Source organism: Dipodomys ordii, unplaced genomic scaffold (assembly GCF_000151885.1).
Source record: "Dipodomys ordii isolate 6190 unplaced genomic scaffold, Dord_2.0 Scaffold3, whole genome shotgun sequence".
Lineage (NCBI taxonomy): Eukaryota > Metazoa > Chordata > Mammalia > Rodentia > Heteromyidae > Dipodomys > Dipodomys ordii.
The window spans coordinates 35,526,245-35,549,466 of NW_012267219.1; the positions used below are offsets into that span (position 1 = coordinate 35,526,245).

Genomic DNA, 23,222 nt, shown 5'->3' on the forward strand with positions numbered 1-23,222 from the left:
AAGGCCACTTCAGGTGAGAAATTAGAGAAGACATCTGGAAGAGGTACAGATTACCCACTATCAGACTTTCCCCTCCCTGTGTGTGTGGACTGATCCCAGATGGTGAGAATGTAAAAATAGATACAGGGCATGTGGCCCAACCCACCCAACCCCCGAAGCCCACAAGGAATTAGAATTCTGAACTCTCCTTTGGCCCTGTGACCTCCTATACTGTCTTAGGAGAATTCAGGTTTTTGCATATCTGGTTGTTTGGTTTTCTGCCCTGGGAGGTGAGAGGCTAGTGGGTGACATGTGTGTGAATCCCTTCCCTTTGCTGCTCCAGGCAAAGGCATCCTGCAAACACTTTCCTAGGTCTGCCCCTGCAAAGACCCCTTGCCTTGGGTGAGGGAGGTGGCGCAGTTCCCACCCCAATCTCCTAAGGGGAAATCCCTAGACAGTGGCTTTTACTGGAGCCGATTCTGCTTGGCATGCTTTTTCTGAGGAGCTGTGCATTCACAGGTGAGGACAAATGAATCCAGCACAACCCGATGCAAAAATATTGTGCTATGTAATTGATTGTCTTCTGGAATCAAAGACAAGCTGCTGACTAGTTATTCTCCCCTCCATGCTACTATCTCCTGGAGGAAGAGATCCAAGGTTGCAGAGGGGTTTTGCTGCTCGGATCAAACTTGACAAGTTGTTTCTGTTGTCAAATCGAGGGGAGGATAAGGCCCATTACACCCAGATTCAATACAAATTTATCAAACGTTGCAAGAGGCATCTAAAGGCACAGTGCCTTATTTTATTATTGAGTTAGTAGTAGTGTAATGATGACTTGATACTAAGGCACACAAATTAGTCTTTACAATAACATCTCCCCCCTCTCCCCGGCATACAAGTCATCATTATACTATATTCCCATATATTTACTTTATGGATTCCCAAACTACTGAAATAAATGGGGCTGGAAATTTGAAATCCCCACCCTTGTACAACACAGGAGAGCAGTACCATCGTTCAGCTCATCCTCCTTGAAGAAGGCCAGCAGGCAGGCTTTCCCTGTGTCAGTCTGTCTGTCAATCCCTGTTACTACTCTTGTGCACTTTGAATAATTTGGAGGAAGCTCTACCCTTGCGGGGGGGAACTACAATTTTTAAAAATCCACAAAACCCCTTTGGCACTTTGAGAGGTGGGAGTGAAGATGTGCATCACATACCTACATACTCCTCCCCTCCCCTGGGAAAGCTCAGCTGTCCCCGGGACTCCCTGGGCCCCCTGCCCCTCCCCCCAACCCCCAGCCCAGTGCATTTTCCCTAACCTTGATTTCTCAGTCATCCCTATCTAACTCCTGGATCTGAGACCTACCTTTTTGATGGATGCGGGGTAAAAAGGGCACAGGCTTCCGGGAAGCTGGGGTGGGGGCAACTTTCCTTGCTACCTGGCCCCAGGGATTTAAGATGGTCCCTCTTTACCCTCCCTCCATTTCCACGCCCTCCTCCTGCTCCCCTTGGACACCCATCCTGGCCATTCCCCTCTCCAATCTGAGGCAGGTTTTATTCCTATTTTTGTCTCCCCCTCTGGGTTTTTTTTTTTTTTTGTCCTGGAGACGCTGACACGACCTCTAGACGGCGTGCGAGCCCGGCTGAGGGCTTTTGGGACCCTGCGGGAGCGCCGCGCGCGCTCCGGACTCCCCGGGAAACAGCTGGACGCGACCATGTCCCCGGTAGGGGCGGGGGGGTGGCGACGCTCCGCCCCCCGGCGGCGCCCCGCCCTCCTCCCCGGTCCGCAGGCGCCCTCCCCTCGCCCGGGGCTGCGAGTTGCATTTGGTAAAGCCCAGCCCCCGGAATATATAGATCATTGGAGCGCAATGAAGTAGCCTTTGGAGCAGGGAGGGGGGACCCCGTCCGACAACCACCGCCGCCACAGCGCACGGCAGCGGCGGCCGCGCCACCATCACCGCTCGCACCCGAGTCGCCCGGCCCACGAGGAGGCAACGGCCGCCGCCGCCGCCTCCGGAGGGAGCGGCGAGACGACCGGCCAGGAGCGCGCCCCGGCCGGCCACCTTCCCCCGGGTACTTCCAGAGCAAGTCCGGTGTCTTCCACACCCCCTCCCCGGTTCCCGGGCTGGGGACTCCGGAGAGCCGCTGCAAAAATCTAAGCGATCCGCCCTCCCGAGCCCTTCGCCCGGCCCTGCCCTGCGCCTCCCCGGCTGGGATCCGCGTGCCGGGGTCCCTGCTCCTGCGCCCGGGGCGCGTCTCCGGACCCCCCACCCCCCACCCCGCCATCGATCCACCTCCGGCAGCCAGGACAAAGCCATGAAGCCGGCGCTGCTGGAAGTGATGAGGATGAACAGAATGTGCCGGATGGTGCTGGCCACTTGCTTGGGATCCTTTATCCTGGTCATCTTCTATTTCCAAAGTATGTTGCACCCAGGTAGGGGGCGCATTAGCGTGGTTTTGTTGGATATTTTCTTCTCTCCTCGCCCTCTGGCTCACTCGCTCTGCCTGGGTTTCTGCCTCTTTCCAGCCTTACCTCTTCTCCCGGGCTCCCGGGGCTGGCTACAGCCATCCACCCGGTCATCGGGATGGAGAGGAGGAAAGGTGTGCGCCGGCCTTCCTCGTCCTCTTCTTCTTCTTCTTCCTCCGGGCTGCAGATGGGACTGGGGAGGACGGCAGTGTCCCCCACCTCCCAACCTCCCTTCCTTGTCTTGTTCTCTTTGTGTGTGTGTGTGTGTGTGTGTGTGTGTGTTAGGAAGCAGGCAGAGGTGGGGAGAGATGCCAGGTTGGGGCGGGGTGGGGGGGTTGGTTGGAAGGGAATGAAAACTCCCGTCTCTGCCCCTGCCCAGCTCTTGGGGTTGGAAGAGGCGCCCGGAGCCGCTGCCCTGCGCCCCGGGGCGCGCGAGGCAGCTGCGCCGCCGCCTCTTCTTGGGCTGGAGACCCGGGCTTGAAGGGTGCTCGCTCGGCCGGGGTTTCGAATCTCCTGCTTGGGATTGGAACACCCGAGGCCGAGCTTCCACGTGTTCCGGGCTGGGTGGGAGGTGCAGAGTAGGTGTGGGGCTGGGAGAAGCCGAAGGGGTTCCGTCAGACCCCCCCCTTTCCCCCAGCACAGCCTGGGGTCCAGCCCCCTCAGCGACCTTGCACCCGGTGCCTTGGGGAGAAGTGTGTGTGTGTGTGTGGGGGGGGGGTGTTGGGGTTTGGTCAGCCCTCTTCCCAGGATCATCTCCCCTCTCCCCTGTCCATACCCTGAGCAGCGAGCTCAGGTCATGTGTAGGCTACCTGAGTTCTTTTTGGGGGGCGCGGCGTGCTGGGGAGGTGTGTGGGGGGGGACTCGGGTCATACCATTGCTTTGCTTCCCTGTGCCCTGGCCAGGCGGGACTCAACCTCTGCTCCGATCTCCCGTGGTTGAGGCAGATGCGCACGGACGCAGCCGAAGGCCGGGCCTCCCCACTTTGGAAAGGGGGCGCCTTGGAAAGTTTGGGACTGGAGTGGGGAGAGAGCGGCGCCCTCAAGCGCTGCAGCCGGGCCGCTCGGCTCAGCTCCGAAGCCCAACAGGTAGAATCCTGAGCTGACCAGGGGTGAACGCGGGTCCTCGATCCTCGTTTCTTCTCGCTGGGCCACGGTGGCTCCGAGATCCATTTCTTTTTTCCGCCTCCGAGTCCCCCAACCCCCCGCCCCCCAGCGGCCTCCCTGAAAGAATTGGCTTTTCTGATCGCAAGAAGAGAGGCAGAAACGCATTTCTTTGCAGGGAAATAGGGTCGGTCCCTTTTTTGTGCATGTCTCCCCTTACTCCTTTCAGCGTATACCTAACACTTCCAGCAGACACAGACCGCTGATTCATCAAACCCCTGTGTCTTGGTGGATGGCAGAGCAATCAAGCTGCTCTTCGCATCCAACAGACCCGGCAGCGGCTGTGTGATTCTTTGACAGCGCTGGGACCCACTGGCCCCTCTTCCCTGTTGGGCCTTGGAGCAGTTGTTAAGGTCGCCAGGCTGCCAAGAATATGGTCTGACATTACCACATGGAACCTTAGGACATCTGAGCCAGCCCTGTAAAAGATGGCTTTTGTTTGCAGCTGGGTATTTTTAGTTTAATGTTAGTAGCCAGAGCGGTGTTTGTCTCTTCACTCAAACCTGTGGTTGTGAAACTTCCAAGGGAATTTAAAAATGGACCTTGCTGGCCTTCCCGCAGCTTAGGCGGTGGTGGCAACAGGCAGGACTAGACAGACAGGCATCTCAATGCCAAGCTCCAAGGGCCACCCAAAAGACCGCCAGGGTTAGATGCTCCCGAGAGAGGACAGGCTGGTGTGGAAATATAATGGGGCCCAGCAGTGTTAAACAAAGGCCCTGATGCTTTGCTTTTGACTCGGAGATGTGTTCAGGCCTATTCCACTTGGGCTGCGATGGTGCGTGCCAGGTAATTCTCTGAAGAAATACCTGGAAGAGGGTTTAGTAGCAGCTTCCAGCAGGAATGTACTTCAGGAGGAATATACCTGTGAATTGTTCAGTGAAATTCCATTTCATGGATCCTGTGGGGGAGATTAGAAAATAACTGTGTAGTCAAAGATGTTAGGAAGAAAGTTTGAACTGTCATAGGCCCTGCTCTCCCTCTTGCCTTCCCTTCCTCTTCCCCTTTCTCTTTCCCCTTTCCTTTTCCTTTTCCCTCTCCCTCTCCTCCTCTCTCTCTTTCCCTTTCCTTCTTTCTCTCCCTCCCTCCCTTTCTCTCTCTCCTTCCTTCCTTCCTTCCTTCTTTTCTTTTCTCTTCTTTTCTTTCTTTCATGCTAGCACTGGGGCTTGAACTCATAGCCTCTTGCTCTTGCTTAGCTTTATTGCTCAAGGCTGGCACTCTTCTATTTGAGCCACACCTTCATTTCCAGCATTTTGCTGGTTAGAAAGTCTCTAGGATTTGTCTGCCTGGATTGGCCTCGGACTGCAATCCTCAGATCTCTGCCTCCTGAGTAGCTAGCATGAGAGATGAGAGTCCCTGGAGCCTGGCCAGAGGCATGACTTTTCTAAGCTTTTCTGGCCATAAGCTTAATTTTGCCCAGCCCTTTGCTTCTTTTTCCTACCAAAAAAATGGTATTGGTTTGAAATTCACATCTTTATAAGTCTGCTTTTCTGAGATTTTTTCCCACCCAGATCATATCAAATATTACTTTAATAGAGTTCAATTGAGAGGTTTTATATATATGTAACCATAAGAACTACGTCAATGAATTATTATTACGTGGAGCTAAAAATATGCTTTGAAATCTATATTAAACACTTGTTCTTTTGGGGGAGAGGGTTTAATTTGCTGAACTCTACTGTTGATCATGGTTGATGTTAAATTTTTTTTTCTTTCTAGTGCTTTGAATTTAAAAGTTCTACCATATTTGCATCTGGGAAGGATCACAGAGCAAGGATAGCTGGTCTTTTGGCTTGAGTCTATCATTTGAGTTTCTGTAGATCAGCCTTGGAGAGGCAGAAAGGACCACAGCATGGCCCAGATTATGTTGCTAAAAATTTGAAGTCCTTTGGCAGGAATTCTAAACACCTATATGTGAATCAGAAAAGTAATATTGCAGAAGAAATGAGCTGCAGGCCTGCGGTGTCCAGAGGGTGTGAGGAGGGAGGGAAGAAATAAAGAAGACAGCTGGCTGGGGGCTGGCTGTCCTTCCTGATTCTAACCTGGGATCCATTGTCTCCTGTTCTTCTAACTCCCAAGCTTGAGTAATTTGTGAATTTGAGTAATTGGCCATCAAGTACTTCGCTATCAATTACAGCATAGACTGGCGGTTTAGCAGAAGTGGGCCTTGTCAATTAAGCAGTTTTACTTTAGTCATCTTTGGCCCTCTGAGATAATAGTCTTCATGAAGAATAGGTTTTGGGCCAGGGACTAGGTTTGGGGCTCCATTCTAGTTTATAGGTTTTGTACAGGGTCTGGCACTGTAGTAAGTTCTCTATAGAATATTTGCTGGCTGATGCATGAAGTAGCCTCTGTGTGTCTAGTTCCAGAAGGTACGTTTAACCGAATGCCTGGCCTGTACTTTGGCTCTTTCGGAGGTTGGCAGGGACATTTCCCTGCCTTCCTAGATTCTGAGTTCAATATCATCAGGACCAGACTGAAGCTTTCACCATGGCCTGAATGCATTGCTCAGGGTCCTGGCTACTGGGTAAAGGTGGCCATAGTTAGTGGATTTAGACAAATCCACATTCAAGACAGACACCTCCTTGTAAGTGTGACCTACTCCTAAATGGACAAGATGGGAGCCACATACCTGTGGTTTCTGCTTTTCTGCATCTGTTGAGTCCTTGCATGAATGCAGCCTGTCAGAGTTCCACTCCTTACATTAAAACATCTCACATACCTGCTGCTGACAGGGGGCTTTGGTGGGGCTGAGCAGGCAGCGCAAAGCTGAGAGGCCCCAGGCAGAGTCCCTGTGAAGAGAACCATCCCTTTGTGTTACTCAGTAAGATTGTGGTTTTTATTTGAAAGCTACTGTTCATAGAGACAAGCCTGCCAAGGAGAAAAACATCTCTCCTCTCCCCCCCCCACCCTCCTTCACCCCATTGCTGTATGTTTACTCTCCCTCACCTGGGATTTCTTTGCCTTGTCTGGACAGATGATAGCTTTGGGTAAATTTGATCAAAGTACATCCCCTGAAAATGTGGAACTGTCACAATGAAACCCCTTTGTACTATTAATTTATGCTTATGCAGAAAAAGAGATTAGAACAGTTCACTTGATCAGGTGGGCTATAAAATGAATTTGGAGATATAACTTTAACTGATCACTTAATCTCCAGGTTTATGCTCATTATAGAAATTCTGGGATGTCCCAAACAGAAACTTTAATACGTATTTTTCTATCAGGCAGAGGCAACTGGCTCCTTCTTCTCTCCTTTAAAAAATACATATTCAGGTTAAGCAATCTCCATCAGAAAATCTGAAATTCAAAATGCTCCAAAATTTGAAAGCTTTGGAGAGTCTTATGATAGTCACACCCTGTGGTATTATATAAAATGATGTATGAGGTGATGGAGAGAAAAGAATTTCATATTTAGATGTGGGTCTAATCCAGAAGTATCCAAAATCTGAAAACCACTCGAACTCTGAAACACTTCTGGTCCCAAACATTTTAGATAAGGAATACTTAACCTGTATACATAATAAAAAATCAGTTGAGGTCACTGCATTTTGAATTTGGTTGATATATTTCTGGATCTCTGAGTATCTCCCCTATGCTATCATACACACCTATACACACGCACACACACACACCCATTTTATCTAAGTAATTAAATTCAAAATCCTTTATTTTCAAACAAATAATTATATTTCAGAAACTATATCATTATGGTAACTACCTATTAAATTTAAATATACAAAATTTAGCTACGCTTTGCGTTTGTATTTATGTGCTGGCTCTGAGGCTTGAATTCCGGGCCTGGGCACTGTCTCTAAGCATTTTCTTTCTCAAGGCTAGCACTTTACCACTGGAGCCACAGCTCTACTTCATCTTCTGGAAATGAGAGTCTTGGAGACTTTATTGTGGGGGCTGGCTTTGAACCCCTATCCTCAGATCCCAACCTCCAGAGGAACTAGGATCACTGGCATCTAGCTTAGCTATACTTTCAAGTTTATAGATTTGCATGTATCTCCACCCCACTTGCCCTTGAGCAGGATGATCAGCCAGTATATTTTCTTTTCACCTTTTTCCCTCCTTCCTTCCTTCACTTCTTTTCTTCCTTCCTTCCTTCCTTCTTTCCTTCCTTCCTTCCCTTCCCTTCCCTTTGCTTCCTTCCTTCCTTCCTTCCTCCCTCCCTCCCTTCCTTCCTTCCTTCTCTCTCTCTGGTACTGGGGTTTGAACTCAAGGCTTCACACTTGCTAGGCGGGCACGCTTCCATTGAGTCATGCTGCCAGCCTTTTCTGTGCTGGTTATTTTTGAGTTAGGGCCTTGCTTCCTGCCTGGGTGCATGCCTGAACCTTGATCCTCTTATTTTTCATGGCGATGACAGCTTGCTAACATACCCAGCTTCTTTTGTTGAGATGGAATCACCGCCCCCTTACCTTCCCCCTTAGATTCTTCTTCTGATCTTAACCTCCTGAGTAGTTAGGACTGTAGGCATAAGCCACTAGTGCTTGGCGTTTCTTTTCTTTATTTCTTGGCACAAATGAAATTTTATATTAGAGAATCTTTTTGATTGTGCATGGAGTCAATTTGGAGTCTTTCCAATACTTAGGAGTTGTTTTTGTATATCTATCTGCAGCTTCCTTTGAAAAAATGTCAAGAGAGCCTCAAATATGAGAATTCTGCAAGCAACACTAATTGGATGGGGAGATGTCAGGGGTTAAGTGTTTGTACCTCAATGAGACGTTTTCATAGCCGAGCGGCTACACAGTGGCAGCTACCAATGGCTCCCATCAGGAGACCTCCTTTCATTGTCTTCTGAAGCCCAGGGCTGAGCAGGCACCGCACAAAGTTGCTGGGGGAATTGTTGTGGAGGGGCAGAGGAGGCGTGAGGGACGGACACGCCCTTCTCCTCCACCAGGTGCAACTGCTGTTTGAGTTTGTCTGGTTGAAAATCATTTTGCTTATGACGCCTGGCCTTATCAGCACAGCCTTTCAAAACAGGAAATCAAAGGCTTACCAGCTCAGGCGCCGCCCTTTCCCTTCTCAAACCCTAGGGAAGGCCCGGCTCTTGGTATTCTGCAGGTTCGGTGACTGGGTTTCTCCTGAAATTAAGGGCCAGCAGGCTTTATCTGAGTATGGACTGAGGCCAGCCAGAAGTCTCTCTTCTCATTCATTTTGTTCTCCTTCGTTTTTCTCCTCTTGAATCTTGGGACTAGAGAGCAACGTTCTTCCTATGAGATTATTGAACAATCGGATATGTTGATTAAAATATCCTGGGGCTTATAATTGATGTATCTTCAATCAAATGTGATTAAAATGTTACAGCAGGTTTATTCTCTCTCTCTCTCTATCCCTTCCCCCCCCTCTCATTCGTTCAGTCAGACAAGGGCTGCAATTTAATAATAGAGAGGTGACTATATAGGCATGGTTATTGATTCTGTGACACTGGACAGCAGCGTCCCTTGGGAAGTGAAGGAGCGGGCTGTGGATCCATTCCAGGAAGCCTGTTCTAGGCAGGAGCCCAAGGCCAGGTCTGGTCCTTGAGTGCTAAATGCCTGGCAAAGAGATTGGAGGACCCAGAGCAGAGGGAGCGGGGAGGGAGGGAGGCAGCCAGAGACCCAGCGAGGCTTTGAGATTATGGTGCTGTCTTTGGCCTGGATTGTGGGAAGGTGTGGGGGTGGGGGGATCCCTGCAGGGGTTTGAGAGGGAAGTCTAGCCAAAGGGCTGAAGCAGGGCTAGAAATCAAGACTCACTTGCATCTCATGTTGATCTTTGGGCAGCCCATAGATTGTGCATTTTGTTAAGGTGGTCACTTGGTCAATCTCTCCCTCCCGCACCGAGACCTTCCATCTTTAGTGTTTAAGGTAGAAATGTACAAGGGATGATCTATGGAGTAGACCCACCCATAAATGGCATTGGATAAACGACTTGGGAGTGTAAGAGCCGGGTCCTAGTCTGGGTTCCTTGCTCCCTGCTCCCTGAATTATTGTGGCTTATGACACCCATTTTTTCACCCCACACTTGAGGACTGATGCCATTTGACTGTGTTGCAATCAACAGCAGCCTCACAGCAGACCAATCTTTCAGGAGCAGGCTTTCCTTGCCGAGTATGACATGAAATAGCAGTGTTCCTGCCCAGCTCATGCCCTCCAAAGCCACCTCTGTAAATTGTGATGGTACTTTTTGCAAACTTGGTCGTCTTGGAAAGATGCAGGCTCTGATCGGGAATGCAGAAAAACAGCTGGGATCACTTGGTTCTCCCTCCTCCCCTCCATTCCCTCCCCCTGCCCCCCATCTTACTTGCTCTCCATTTTCAGAGCCTTAGAGCTCATAGTATCTCTTCATTTACAGATAGCGATTGGATCAGAGTCAGAATGGAAAGGGGAGGGAAGGATGGTCTTTGACTCTGACAGTTCAACTAGAAAATGATAAGAGAAATTTCCTAGGGGAAAATGTACCTGTGTGGATTTTTGCTTCTTTCAAGGCTGCTGAGCTCTCTTGGTCTGTACTTCTCTTTTTTAGCACCTTCAGAAATACGCCTCAGTTGTTTGTTTGTACACCTTCCTTTTTTGATTCAGCACGTGAGGCTACCTATCTGCCATTCACATAGCTTCTGAGCCTGGCCCAAAGGGGCTAGGAAACATCTAAAGAACAAATAAGTGAAACAGGTATTGGTAGCTCACACCTGTAATCCTAGCAATTTGGGAGGCTGATATCTGAGGATCCTGGTTTGAAGCCAGCCAGGGCAGGAAAATCCATGGGACTCATTGCCAATTAACTATCAAAAAGCCAGAAGTGGAGATATGGCTCAAGTGGTAGAGCACCAGCCTTGGGCAAAAAAGGTAAGGGACACACATGCATGCACACACACACACACATACACACACATTAAAATAGTAAATAAGTGAATCTCAAACACAGATTCTGATATGGTCTAGACTATTGTCTCCCAGACCTCTGTGCTGTGACTCAGGAAAGACAATAAGTATTTTAAGCAGAAAAATATTTGTTGAAGAGAATTTGATGCTTGTAAAGTTGTTAGAAACATGGAGCATCAAGAATAACTCCTTGCCAATGGGAGTACTATCTGTAATAATTTGTGAACCGGTGTGTTTTAGCATAGTTGCTCAGTAAACCTGACTTACAAGGCACATGTGTTGTACATTTTCCGAGATCTTGCCACTTGAGAGGTTGAGGCGAGAGAATCTAAGGCTAAGTCTAGACTCTTATCTAGTGAGTCCCTGTTTCAAAAACCAAAATTCAAACAAACTAGCAAGCGAATACATAACAATAAGACCCCCTTGGATTCCCAAGGGGTGCTTCTGCTTCCCTGTCTCTAGGACTGTCTATGGAGTTCAGTGACAGTTCTGGAAAGTAGACCCAGGAGCAAGATTCCTGGTGTCCACTGTTTCAGGTTAGCTTTCTGTATTCCAGTGAGCACCCCTGGAGAGACCAAATTCATATTCAGAGTCAAACAAGTGTGGGAAAAACAGCTTTTCCTGCCAGCCTCTGCACTCTGGAAACTTTCTAGAAGGAGAATAGAATGAAGGATGAACACAAATCCATTGGACTTACTAATAGACTAGCTTGGCAAAACATTTGAGCAGCTGTGTCACCAGAATATTTTGTTTATAAATACTTTATGTTCATTACTATTATTTAAATATCTAGGAGAAGTTCCCAACAATGCAACTATAAAACCACATAGTCTTCGTCTCTTGGACAATTCTAGTGGCTGACTTGGCTAACTCTTTTATCTTGTCATGTGCTGGTTGCCCAGGGAGAGGTACAGCAAGGCTACGTGCCTAGGCAGGGAGCCTTGGCTCCTACTGTGTTGCTTGTCTAGGATCTCTGTTACAGCCTCTGTCTCTGTCTCGTTTCGTGAGGATTGGGATCAATAGCTTAGGGTTAGCAAAGTTGATCCTATAAAAGTCTACTTAAGATTATACCTGGTGATCCGCTGAAATCTGAGAGTGGGTCAGTAATTGAGGTGGCCCCTCAGCAAGTACTTTGTGGGTTTTACATTTCACCTGCCCCTTTGGGTAGCTGGGTATAGCGAAGTTGTAAAGGGGATGTTTCTGACAATTTGTGCTCTCAATCTTAGTTGACTTTTATTGTTTTAGGTTAAGCAAGAATGCAAAATCTAATGGTTTCTTTCCAGACTTCTTTGAAGGACAGAGAGTGTCCACTGAACTTTGAGATGGCCCCAAATCTTGACTTGTCTGACTGTCATCTATAACACACCAGTCTCGGTCAACCTGGACAGACATGTAGTAGTGACCAGTTTTAGCGAAGAGCGGCTGGTTCTGATTCTGTCTCAGGGAGATCTGGGTAAAAGTAAAGAAGCATGGCGATGTAGGTGTTTAGGTCCTTTTCATTGAGTGGAGATCTGAAAAACTTTGGAGAAGAAAAACCACCACTGTGCCTGAAATGGAATGAGTCGGCTGCTGGCTGGATTTCTGTTTAAAGCTGTTCACATCAAAGAATTCCAGAAGAAGGAACACACAAAGGCTCCTGTAAGGTAGCGCTGTAACATAACACTTTACATTTCTTAATGGCTGAGATGCATTTTACCCCAGGTATCACTGAACATTCCTCACCATAGTGAGCAGGCATAGGGGTTAGAGTCTAGAAAGTACCACAGGCCTTGACTATCACTGGATTGATTCACACCATGCAAGGCATTTTTGTTGAAGGCTTAGCCAGTGTAGGCTCTGTTCTAGGTGTTAGGGACACAGCAGGGGACAAGCCCCAGAGATCTGTCCCCCCATGGGACAACAGCCTCATGAGGGAGAGAGTCAAACAATGTCAAATGTGGTAGAGAAGACCATGAAGGCAGGAGGGGAGATTCGTTTTCAGTAGGATGGTCAGGGAAGGCCTCTGGGAGAAGTGGCTTTGAAGAGGACAGAAATGAGCCGAGCTAGGGGATGAGCTGATGGAGCAATAGGAATATTTATTGGGCATTAGTCACTGAAGGCACACACTACCGTTGTCACCATTTCCTGAGAAGGGAGGCAGGCACTGAGAATCTCACTGTCTAAGGTCTAGAGAGAGGAGCTGATGGGAGTGTGGTTTCCTATCAGTTGCTTTGAGCTAATTGGGGATCTTGAAAGGGTGAACCTTCATCTCTACCCCAGGGACTGATGGGAACTAGTTCACCCAAGACTCATCCATTCTGCCAAATGCCATATGTGTGTGTGTGTGTGTGTGTGTGTGTGTGTGTGTGTGTGTATATGTATATTTGAGAAATGCTTGACAACTCTGCTGAGCAGCATCTGGTATAGGACTTACTATACTCTGGGTCTTGGGCAAGTGTCTAGCACACTGTAGGGCACACTTAATCATGGGTGGGATGAATGATTGAGTCCAGGTGGCCTACTCAGAGGTCTGATCATCTCCCAGTAGGCAGAGTGCCTGTCTTGTAGGCGCTGCGGGGGGGGGTGGGTGGGTGGGTGGGTATGGAAGTGGATGGGAGAATGATCTGGAAGGAACTGCACTGTGATTCTCCCTTCCACTTGGACAGCGATGCTGTGGAATTCACTCGGTTTGAAACTCGAGTAAATATTTATCTATTTCACGTGAGATCTGCGGAAAGGCTCATGTCCAGAGTCCTAGGAAGATTGTTATTTTGGGGGGGAGGAGGGAGAGAGAAGGCTCTGTTCTTCTATGTATTGTGCTAAGGTGGCTCATCTCCAACATCAAAGCTTAACTCTGACTCCATGTAAGCATTTTGGGAATGTAGAGTTTATATGTGGTGGGAAAAAAAATCCGCTGTGTGGTTTCATGCTGAATTCCAAGACCGTAGCTCTTTCTCCCCAATTATACCCATAGTTACCTTTCAGGTTCCCATTCGCTTTAACAAGAAACACTTGGGAAAGAACACAACACAGGACATGGGTCAATGCCACCACTGGAGTTGAACTTGGAGGGAGATGAAAGAAGTCACTTGAGAATGGCACCCATACAATGGCCACGCTCTTCCCGGCAGGTGTTGGGGGCACTCTCTGGCCTGGGATGCAGGATGGAGCTGGCTGGCCTTGTGCTCCATATGTGGGCTGTCCTGTGCTGAGGCGGACTTAGGTACCAGCCCCCCTACTCCTTCTCTGCAGGTGTCATAGCGTTCTCTGTGGAGAGGTGAGGGCACTGCCAAACATCTTCTACACTCCAGGACGAGTCCTGATGACACAGAATGATCCAGCTCAAAATATCAATTGGTAGGACACCCCTACTCAGATTCAACATGTATCTGACAATTACTTAAAAATAACATTAGCAGCAAGGGCCTCTTCCTAAGTATTTAGTGACTTCATATACGTTCTAAGTATTGTGTATGAGGGTATCAACTGCTGTCACGGAGTTATTGCATTTGCTATTCCCTCAGCCTTGTGAGCTAAGTACTAACCAATCCCATCATACAGAAGCTTCCAGATAATCTGTTAAGGAGTTGGCTGGACTGGAACATCATCCAGGCTGCTACTGAAGACTACACCTCACTTATAGATCCCATCTACTTAGGCTTGGTTTCAGTTAATTAGGTCAAGAGCTAATTATTTTATTCAGGCTTTGAGCTCAGCAGTGGACTAAGGAAATGGGCATTCAGTGATAGCCCCTTCTCTTCTTTCTTACTTTATACTCTATCCCTGGTGAGCTCAGCCTCTTGGGGCCAGAGCTGTCATCTGTGTTCACATGACTCTCCACTCTCTCCTTAACTTGGATGGTTTTGATGTCAAAGTCCAATTCATCTGTTACTTCTCGTGTGACACCTCATCTATCCCCTCTTGGTTAGTATAAGGGGGATGGAGAACCTCTTCCATGCCCCAAAGTTTCCTGTGTGTGCACAGCAGTATACACACTGGCATATTGGCTCCTTCGAGGCAGGGGCCATATTTGATTTCCCACAGTGTCCCAACATGTAGAATGGATTCTGGTATATGGTAGTCACCCAGTAAATAATACTTGTCAAAAGAGTCAATGCACTGATGGTAATTGAAAATCCTCCTTTGGCTGGGGATGTAGCTCAGTGGTAGCGTACTTGGAAGGCCCTGGGTTCCATTCCCAGCATGGCAAAAGAAAAGGAGAAGAAAGAAGAGGAGGAGGAAGAGAAGAAAAAGGAGGAGGAAGGAGAAAGAGGAGGAGGAAGAAAAGGAAGAAGAAGAGGGAGAATGAGAATGGAGTTTTTATTGCAGATAAGATTTTCAGTTTGCTTCTACAGTGAGCTGTCATTGAAAAGAGCCAAGAAAGCAATCCTTTTAATGCTATAGCCAGATATAGACACAGCCCCAAAGGGAACAACTGTCAAAGACATGATTGTAGCTCTGGAGGCAGTGTAGTAATAGTGTGTTCCAGGATTGAGTCTGCTGATTCAGTTTTCAGGCAGGGGTCTGAAGCAAGACCCTGGTAGAGCAGCATTGTCCACTAGAACCCCCCTACATGTTCAAGGGCCATGGGGTGCTCTCAAGTTTGAACTTCATTCTTGGAATGAGGGAGGTATAGAAGACTTAGGATCTCTTGTTTTGCAGATGAGGAAATTGAAACCCTCTGGCGTCACCACAAAGGCAGGAGTTTTATGCCCATTTTCTTAAAATGAGCTTGAGGCCATTTTGGAATCCTTTCTGTTATCATTTAGTGGGAAAGGAGATTATTCATGAATGTACCAAGTACAAAGGAAGGCCTAACTTAAAAGCATTCTATGTCAGGATTTGAAACCTCAGTATTTGCATTGCTTATGCCCAAATTATAGGTCCTGGAGGTGAAGTTCTAGGATCTTGGTTACTAATGATGCCCTAAGTTGCATCCTCAAAAGGATCTGGAAGAAGTGGCAGAAAAGAGGAGAGGGTGTACAGTCAGCTTACGAGGAGGAGTTTTTTTTTTTTTTTTGGTCCAGTTGTGGGGCCTGAACTCTGGGCCTGGGCCCTGTGCCTCAGCTCTTCAGCTCAAGGCTAGCACTCTACCACTTGAGCCCACAGCACCACTTCCAGCTTTTTTCTTTTTGCTTATGTGGTGCTGAGGAATCGAACCCAGGGCCTCGAGCATGCAAGGCAAGCGCTCTACCACTGAGCCACCTTCCCAGCCCCAACGAGGAGGAGTTTTTGCTTTGGTATGCTAAATGAACAGCCCAGAGAGATGGAAAATGTCCTTATACTGGTCACACCATTTTGGAGCCCTCCTTTTAGTTCTTATTGTGCTCTGTCCACCCCCTGCCTTAGGCAAAATTATCTCAAAGGCTTAATTTTTCTTTTAGAAAGCAATATAGAGTCACTGCAGATACGGAGCAAGTTTTTAAGGGAGCGGGTGTGTGGAGGGGCAAGCCGAGCGGTTTAGAGAGATTCGAGACTGGAAGGGCTAATTAAGGAAGCCCTTCCTTCTAAGAGCCGGTGTGAAAGTGCTGGGAGGGAGATTACTTTGAAAATGGGAGAATTAAGCAGTGAAATCCTGTAAGAACGAAGGTCCTATTGTATGGTGGGTACTGTGGATAATTTTGCTGTTCAAAAATGGAAGTATAGAGGTTTGAAGCCAGAAATGGAGCAGGTAATCTTTTAGTCATTTGTAACAAACCAGCTTTTGTTGGGAAAGTGTGAGCCAGTCTCCAAAAGACAATTATGGGCTTAAAAATATCAGCTTAGTGGACTCTGGCAAAGCTCAGCAACTGAGCACTTGTCTAGTATTGATGCAGCTCAGGGCTCAACTTTACTCACACTAAGACAGACATATGTACATGCATGCATGCATACGTATAAACATGTATACTCATAAGTAAACCTTGGTAGGAAGAGCAGTGATGCTAAGCGGAAAGAGTGGGGGATCATCAAGAACCTGTGGTTTTGTACTGCTCTTCTTCATTTTGGGGACCCCTATGAGTTACCAGGAAGTCTTTACAGGAAGGAAGCAGAGAACTTCCTGTAATGCCTAACCCTGTGAGAATGGCTTCTCTCTTGTTAGTATCATATTTTGGGGTTCTGAGCAGAATTTGATCAGAAGAAAGTACATCCAGGCTAAATCCAGTGACCCTCTTGGAATTGACTGTAGACTATTTCAAAGACCTCTTCCCAACTTGATTAGATTCTCTTAGCATCTCCAGTTAGACTCAGGTTTCCAAGGGACTTAAATCATGACAATAAATAATTGTTGTTAATAAGCACAATCAGAATACCACCAGTCCCCTTCCCCATTCATCATGTAAACGTTTATAGACCGAACATTTATCTGGCTAAAGAGACAAATCTGAGTAAGACTTGGATTCCTGCATGCAGATACCTTGCAGTTTAGCAAATGGTGACAGACCCACTGTTAGCCCCTGCAGTGTTTTGTTAATAGGGAGAAGGACAGCTAGAAAAAGAGGGAAATGCTGGTGGTGCTTCCCGACTATAGTCTAAGCTACCCAGGAGGCTGAGATCTGATGATCATGGTTTGAAGCTCATCTGGGCAGAAAAGTCTGTGAGACTCTTATCTCCAATTAACTACCAAAAAAAGGCAGAAGTGGAGCTGTGGCTTAGGTGGTAGGGCACTAGCCTTGAACAAAAAGCTCAGGGGTTGGGTGCTGGTGGCTCATGTCCTGTAATCCTAGCTACATAGGCTGAGATGTGAGGATAATGGTTTGAAGCCAATCTAGGCAGGAAAGTCCGTGAAACTCATCTCTATCTAATGAATGACTCAGAAAAAGCCAGAAGTGTGGTTCAAATGGTAGAGCACAAAGAGGCTCAGGGACAGTTTCTAGGCCCTATGTTCAAGCTCCAGGATCAGCACACTCACACACACACACACACACACATACACACACACACTCATGAATCACTAGTTTAGGACTGGTCAGGTATGCCCCAGGCGAAGGACCATTTGAGCTAGACTCCAGTCTTCCTTCTAATTTATGCAACAGGCATTTATTGTAAAACACAATGTGTGTCTGGAGCCTTCCCAATACTGTGGGATAAATGGGGAAAGAAACAGACCAGGGAGCCCCCAGCCTTGGCGTGAAATTTGTCAAGTGGGTTGGCGGCACTACATTTGGTGGTTCCTTCTCTACAGTGTCTCAAAGAAAGCAAGTTTGTGTATGCATATCTATCTCCCTTCTGCTGATAAAAAGAATTCCCGTGAATTATAGAGACTTTGGGAAAGAGAGATCTACTTCTAGAAGCTTCAGGATCACTGGCATTGGAGGAATCTCCATCTTACCATCTTCTTTCTAGTCCTGTCCAGTCCCTACCCCGCCCCAACCCTTCCCCCCTCCCCCTGCCATTGTGTTTATATACTTCCAAAGGGAAATCAACATGCAGGTAAGGTAGTGGGGTCTTGCTTCTGTTTCTCTGTGCTGAAGCCCTGGCTTTTTCTTCCATCATCCAGTTTTCTGTGAAAATGTCACACTGTTCCACCTTGTGGATGTATTTTAATTTACTTCTTCTCCTTTGATGATCAGCTTGGAGGTTGTTTGCTGAAGAAAAGGCCCCAATGTGTCTTTTGTATATACATCTTGTCAGTGTCTTAATGCTTCTTAAAAATAAATATTCAGAAGGGGAAGTCACAGGTTATATAAACTTTCTGAGACTCTTGTAGCCAAATTGTTTTCTAGAAGGTTGTCCCCAGTTAGGCTCTAGCCAGTAGAGGTGTGTGGAGGTATCTTAGTGTATCTCAGCCAGTTTGATGAAGCTACTTTCCAGGTTCCTGACAAAGTCTCCTCTGTCTCAGCATGGATACTGGTGTTTAGATTCTTGCTCACACGCCAGGTTTCAGAAAATACAGGTTGTGTCCCCAGTGGCTGGTCTGTCCCAGCCTTGTCATAAAGTAAGTGCTGGTTGAATGCACACTTTGAATGTTGGAATGAACAAGCTGAGAAGGACAGGTTTCACAGGACAGCTGTGAAGACAGTAGTCACGTGTCAGTGGACTTGCCTGGAGAGAGGAGCAAATCTATCGATGACAAATGGCTCTTCCCACAGCCATGTCCTCAGTTTTGATGCAGATCAACCTCAGCGGCAATGTACAGGACTGGCCAAGCTCCCTTTCCTAGTGCTAAACCATTTTAGTCTTCTCAACAGTCGGTGAGGGACAACTGCCTTTGTCTTCATCTTTAGGAGACTTGGAGAAGTTTTGTAATTAACGTCAGGCTACATAGCTTATGAGCAGTAGAGCTGAGACTTCCTACCCATTTCATCTCACTGCTATGCTTTGCCAAGAAAGTCCTTTCTGTGAACTGTGTGGCTAGTGTCAGCGAGGAGAACTTTGATTCAGGAGCATCATGTAGAGGAATGCTATAGTCTGAATCCTTGTGTCTCTCCAGAATTCACATGCTGAAGCCTGACCCCCTAATGGGACAGAGGTGGGGTCCTGGGAGGTGGTTAGGTGGTGGGGGGTAAGGCTTTTGCATGGAGTTAGTGCTTTTCTACAGGAGAGCTCCTTGGATCAAGCAAGGATGCAACAAGGACCTGGAATTGTCCCTTAACAAACAGACACATCTGCCCAGATCTTGAACTTGGATTTCCCAGCCTCCAGGACTCAGCAGCCCATTGGTTATAAGTCACTCTGGGTAAGGCATCTTGTAAGCTGCCCACAAAGACAAGGGGCAGATCCTTCCTCTGTATTTGGTGAGTTGCTGGCATAGCTAGTGTGGGCAAAGCACCTGTCGGTCTGCAGCCTATGGGGGAAGGAACCAGATGTGACCAGATGTGTGTGTGTGTGTGTGTGTGTGTGTGTGTGTGTGTGTGTGTGTATGTGTGTTGCTGAGAAGAGCCAGGAGCTCCTTTAAGCATGTTATATGCTCCTCTTAGCAGTACCCAGACAACGTGTCTCTCCAGGAAGCTAATGTGTTGATGATGTTCTCAGGTTTGGGGCATGACCCCCCCAAGAAAGGAAGTGAGACTGAGAGTTGCAAAGAGTTAAACAAAACCAACCAAACCCGTCACAGTCCCATGCCAGCCACCACGGACAGGGCTTCCTGAGTGACGTCTTTCTGGCCTGTGCCTACAATACAAAGCTTGGATGTGTCTAATCATCCATCTTCTGGAACATTAAAAAAATAGCTTTCCTATCTTGGGGAAATAAGCTGTGATAAATAGTTTGCTCCACAGATCTTGGCGTAGTTACATGATTGCATTGCAATCCTAGCGGGAAGATCCTCTAGCCTCAGGGAGAAGTTCGTTGGAGGCAAACCAATTCCCCAGAGCCTCCTTTCCTCCAGGTGTTGCTCTCTCTGGGGTGTCCACGTTCTCCTCCTGTCTGCTCTATTCTGCCCAGCCTGCCCGCCCAGCAGCTCAGCACTGTGGTGGAAGTGGGTGAGGGGAAATGAGAACCAGTCAAAAATAGCTGGCTATTAGGTTTCCTGTTAGATAGGATGTGGTTGATTAACTTCGGGTATCTGCAAGTGTGGTTCAGATGCTCTGCTAGCTGTTAAGTAGGGTGATTGCCTGACACTGGTGGCCTGGACTGAAGGGAGTTATTACAGGCCTCAGGACCTGGTGCTACCTTGGGGAAATAACAATAAAAAACAATAGAGCTTTGCCCATGAGTGAATAAAGATGATCTTACCTGTGGGTCTGCCGCAGTGGCAGCATTTCTCTGGTTGCTCTGGAGATGGGATCCATGTTGTGGTTCTTAATATGTATTGGTTGAGGTCATGAGGCTGTTTCTCTAACCATGACAATATGGAAGGCACTTTTAAAAGTGCCTGGGTGCTGGGCACTGATGGCTCACGCCTGTAATCCCAGCTACTCAGAAGGCTGAGATCTGAGGATCACAATTTGAAGCCCAGGCAGGAAAGTCTGTGAGACTCTTATCTCCTATTAACCACCCCAAAACCAGGAAAGTCTGTGAGACTCTTATCTCCTATTCACCACCTCAAAACCAGGAAAGTCTGTGAGACTCTTATCTCCTATTAACCACCCCAAAATCAGAAGTGGAATTGTGGCTCAAAGTGGTAGATTGCTGGCTTTGAGCAAAAAAGCTCAAGGACAGTGTCCAGGCCCTGAGTTCAAGCCTCATGACTGACAAAAAATAAAACTGTTGCTGGGCACCAGTGGTTTATACCTATAATTCTAGCTACTCAGGAGACTGAGATCTGAGGATCACGGTTCGAAGCCAACCTTGGCAGGAAAGTCCATGAAACTATTATTTCTAATTAACCACAAAAAGCCAAAGTGGAGCTGTGGCTCAAGTGGTACACTGCTAACCTTGAGCACAAAAGCTCAGGGACAGTGCCCAGACCAAGTTTAAGCGCTAGCACAGGCACGAAAACAAAGTCACACGGTGTTTGGGTTGATATGTACCAGGGTATCAGACCTGTCCCAAGGGTGTTATAGTTACTCCCTAGAGGAAACCTAATGGTGACTGAGTTCCAGGCTAATAACAGGCCAGCATAATTCTGATGGTTTGTGGAGTTCATTAGAGTCACAAGGCCTGGATTGGAGCTCTGGAAAACACTTCTGAGGTTAATCCTCCAGCAGAGAGAAGAGACAGAGATCTCCATGGCGCTGGTGGCTCTGTGGCTGCTGGTGGCTTAGGATTGAAGGACATTTTTTTTTCTGATGGATAACTAAAGCAAGAAAGCCAAGAGGTCCAAAGTCAATCACTGAATGGAAAGACAATCTGTACCCTTTGATTACAGGTGATAGTATTATTTGGAACTTTTTTGTTTTTGCCACATGGAAAATCTGTTTGAACTAAATGTGGCAATGCCAACATTTTGATTCTTATTGCCTCTTTTTGCATTCTATGGCCCAGATGAGCTATAGTCCATAGTACCCAGGCTCAGGGCTAATGCAGTGGTCTGCAGAGACCCACATGCCTCCATGCTGTTGCTCTTCCTGGGCGGTGGTGTTTTATCTGCTTGCTCACCATTCTGTGGCTAACTTGTCCAGTGAGAAGAGAGAGAGAGAGAGAGTTCCAGGAAAGGGTGGTACCCGTGCACCCATCACATTTGTTCATATCTAAACAGTCACAGCCATTTCTGTGAATGCTTCAGATATGAACAAAGGAGGCTGGCCATGTGCTAAGATAAACCGTGGGCCTTGAAGTTGTAGAGAGGGAGGGAGAGAGAGAACTTGTCAGCCAGATGGTGAAGGCTCTGATCTCATGTTGAACACAGGTATTTATTGTGTAAGTCTGCTTCGTCAGTGTCCTGTGGTTGGGTACTGTCAGACTCAGAATGTCACCAAATGTAAAAGATGAGGGGGCCAAAGGCAGACTCATAGTATCTGTGAAGTTCAGAAACACGGGTTTGTTTTAAATCTCCTCCACCAACCACTTTGGAAAGTAGTATGGAGATTCCCAAAAGACTCCACTTAGAGCTCCCCTATGACCCAGCAATCCGACTTTTGGGCACTTACCCAAATGATCACAAACAAGACCACAGTAAAGCTACCAGCAAGACTATGTTTATTGCAGCATTATTTACCACAGCTAAGATATGGAACCAACCCAGATGCCCCTCAGTAGATGAATGGATCAAGAAAATGTGGTATATATACACAATGGAATTCTATGCCTCCATCAGAAAGAATGACATTGCCCCATTTGTTAGGAAATGGAAAGACTTGGAAAAAATTATATTAAGTGAAGTAAGCCAGGCCCAAAGAAACATAGGTCCCATGGTTTTCCTTATTTGCAATATCTAGTATATGTCTGAGTCAACCAGAAAAGGTCAGATAAGTTGATATTAGGGGAATGAACCCCAAGATAAGTATTCAAATGTTTTTTTTCCTGTCATGTAATTGTTTCTAACATATTTATAAGATAATTTCCTTGTTGCTGTGTTTGTCCCTCCCCCACGGTATAACCCATGCTTTCACTGTAGTTGATGTTGGTATAATTTGTGGAGGGGAAGGGAAAAAACAAATCGTTTAACTAGGGATACAGGTGGACCCATTGCAACAATGAGATGTACAAGACGTTATGTTGAAAAACGAACTTTACAACTTTGGTGGGGGGGTGGGGGGAGGTTAGGGTGGGGGAAGGGGGGTATGGGAAGGGGAAACAAAGAGGAGGCAACAATGCTTGATAAGAAGTGTACTTGTTATCTTGCCCATGTAATTGTAACTCCTCTGTACGGTATTCTCACACACACACACACAAAAATCTCCCCCACCAGCTTGGAGTATTCTCAGGAATTTGGGGGTTTACAGCTCTCTGTAGCTCTCTCCAGCTTTGGCTGGAGGCGTAGGTCTGGGTGCCTTTTGCAGAGTATTGGATTGTTGGGTTTGGCATGGGATCTGGGAGTCTGTGTAACCATCACATCCTGAGCCAGTCTGCCACAGGGAGTCCCGATCTCACTTCGAGAACCACATCTGTCGAAGCCCAAAGAAGCTCTCACGCATCTGTAATGATTGCGGTGTGAACAAGAGGGGCATCTCCAGGGCGCTTGGATTCAGTGTGAGATCATCAGGCACTCAGTGGGTGACTCAGGCCAGTAGAAGCAGGAGCAGTAGGAGCTGGGCTGGGCTGCAGGTCACAAGAAATTCCCCATCACCAACACTGCGCATCTTACCTGAGCCTGTGGCACAACCATTTGGCTGAGCCTTTCCCAGCAGGAAGAGCCTCTCTAGCCCCTTCTTCATGCTCCCTGCCGTGTAGGGCTGAGGAGGGAGGGAATTCATAGTCAAAGCCTCTTCAATGCTCCAAAACCATGGCACGTTTATGGTAATGGTGAGTG

At 47.4% G+C, this 23,222-nt stretch overlaps 1 protein-coding gene across 2 annotated transcripts in view; it reads left to right on the forward strand.

Moving 5' to 3' along the window:
* The first annotated feature begins 1,824 nt into the window (after positions 1-1,824).
* Positions 1,825-23,222, forward strand: part of Chst11 (carbohydrate (chondroitin 4) sulfotransferase 11) — a 201,645-nt gene continuing 180,247 nt past the window's right edge. Inside the window, exon 1 of one of the 2 annotated variants that reach the window (XM_013022721.1) lies at positions 1,825-2,397. In XM_013022721.1, coding sequence (XP_012878175.1) covers positions 2,295-2,397 — 103 coding nt within the window. In that variant the 5' untranslated portion in view covers positions 1,825-2,294. Of the gene's footprint in view, positions 2,413-23,222 lie in introns of both variants that reach the window. The other variant, XM_013022714.1, reaches the window with a different exon arrangement.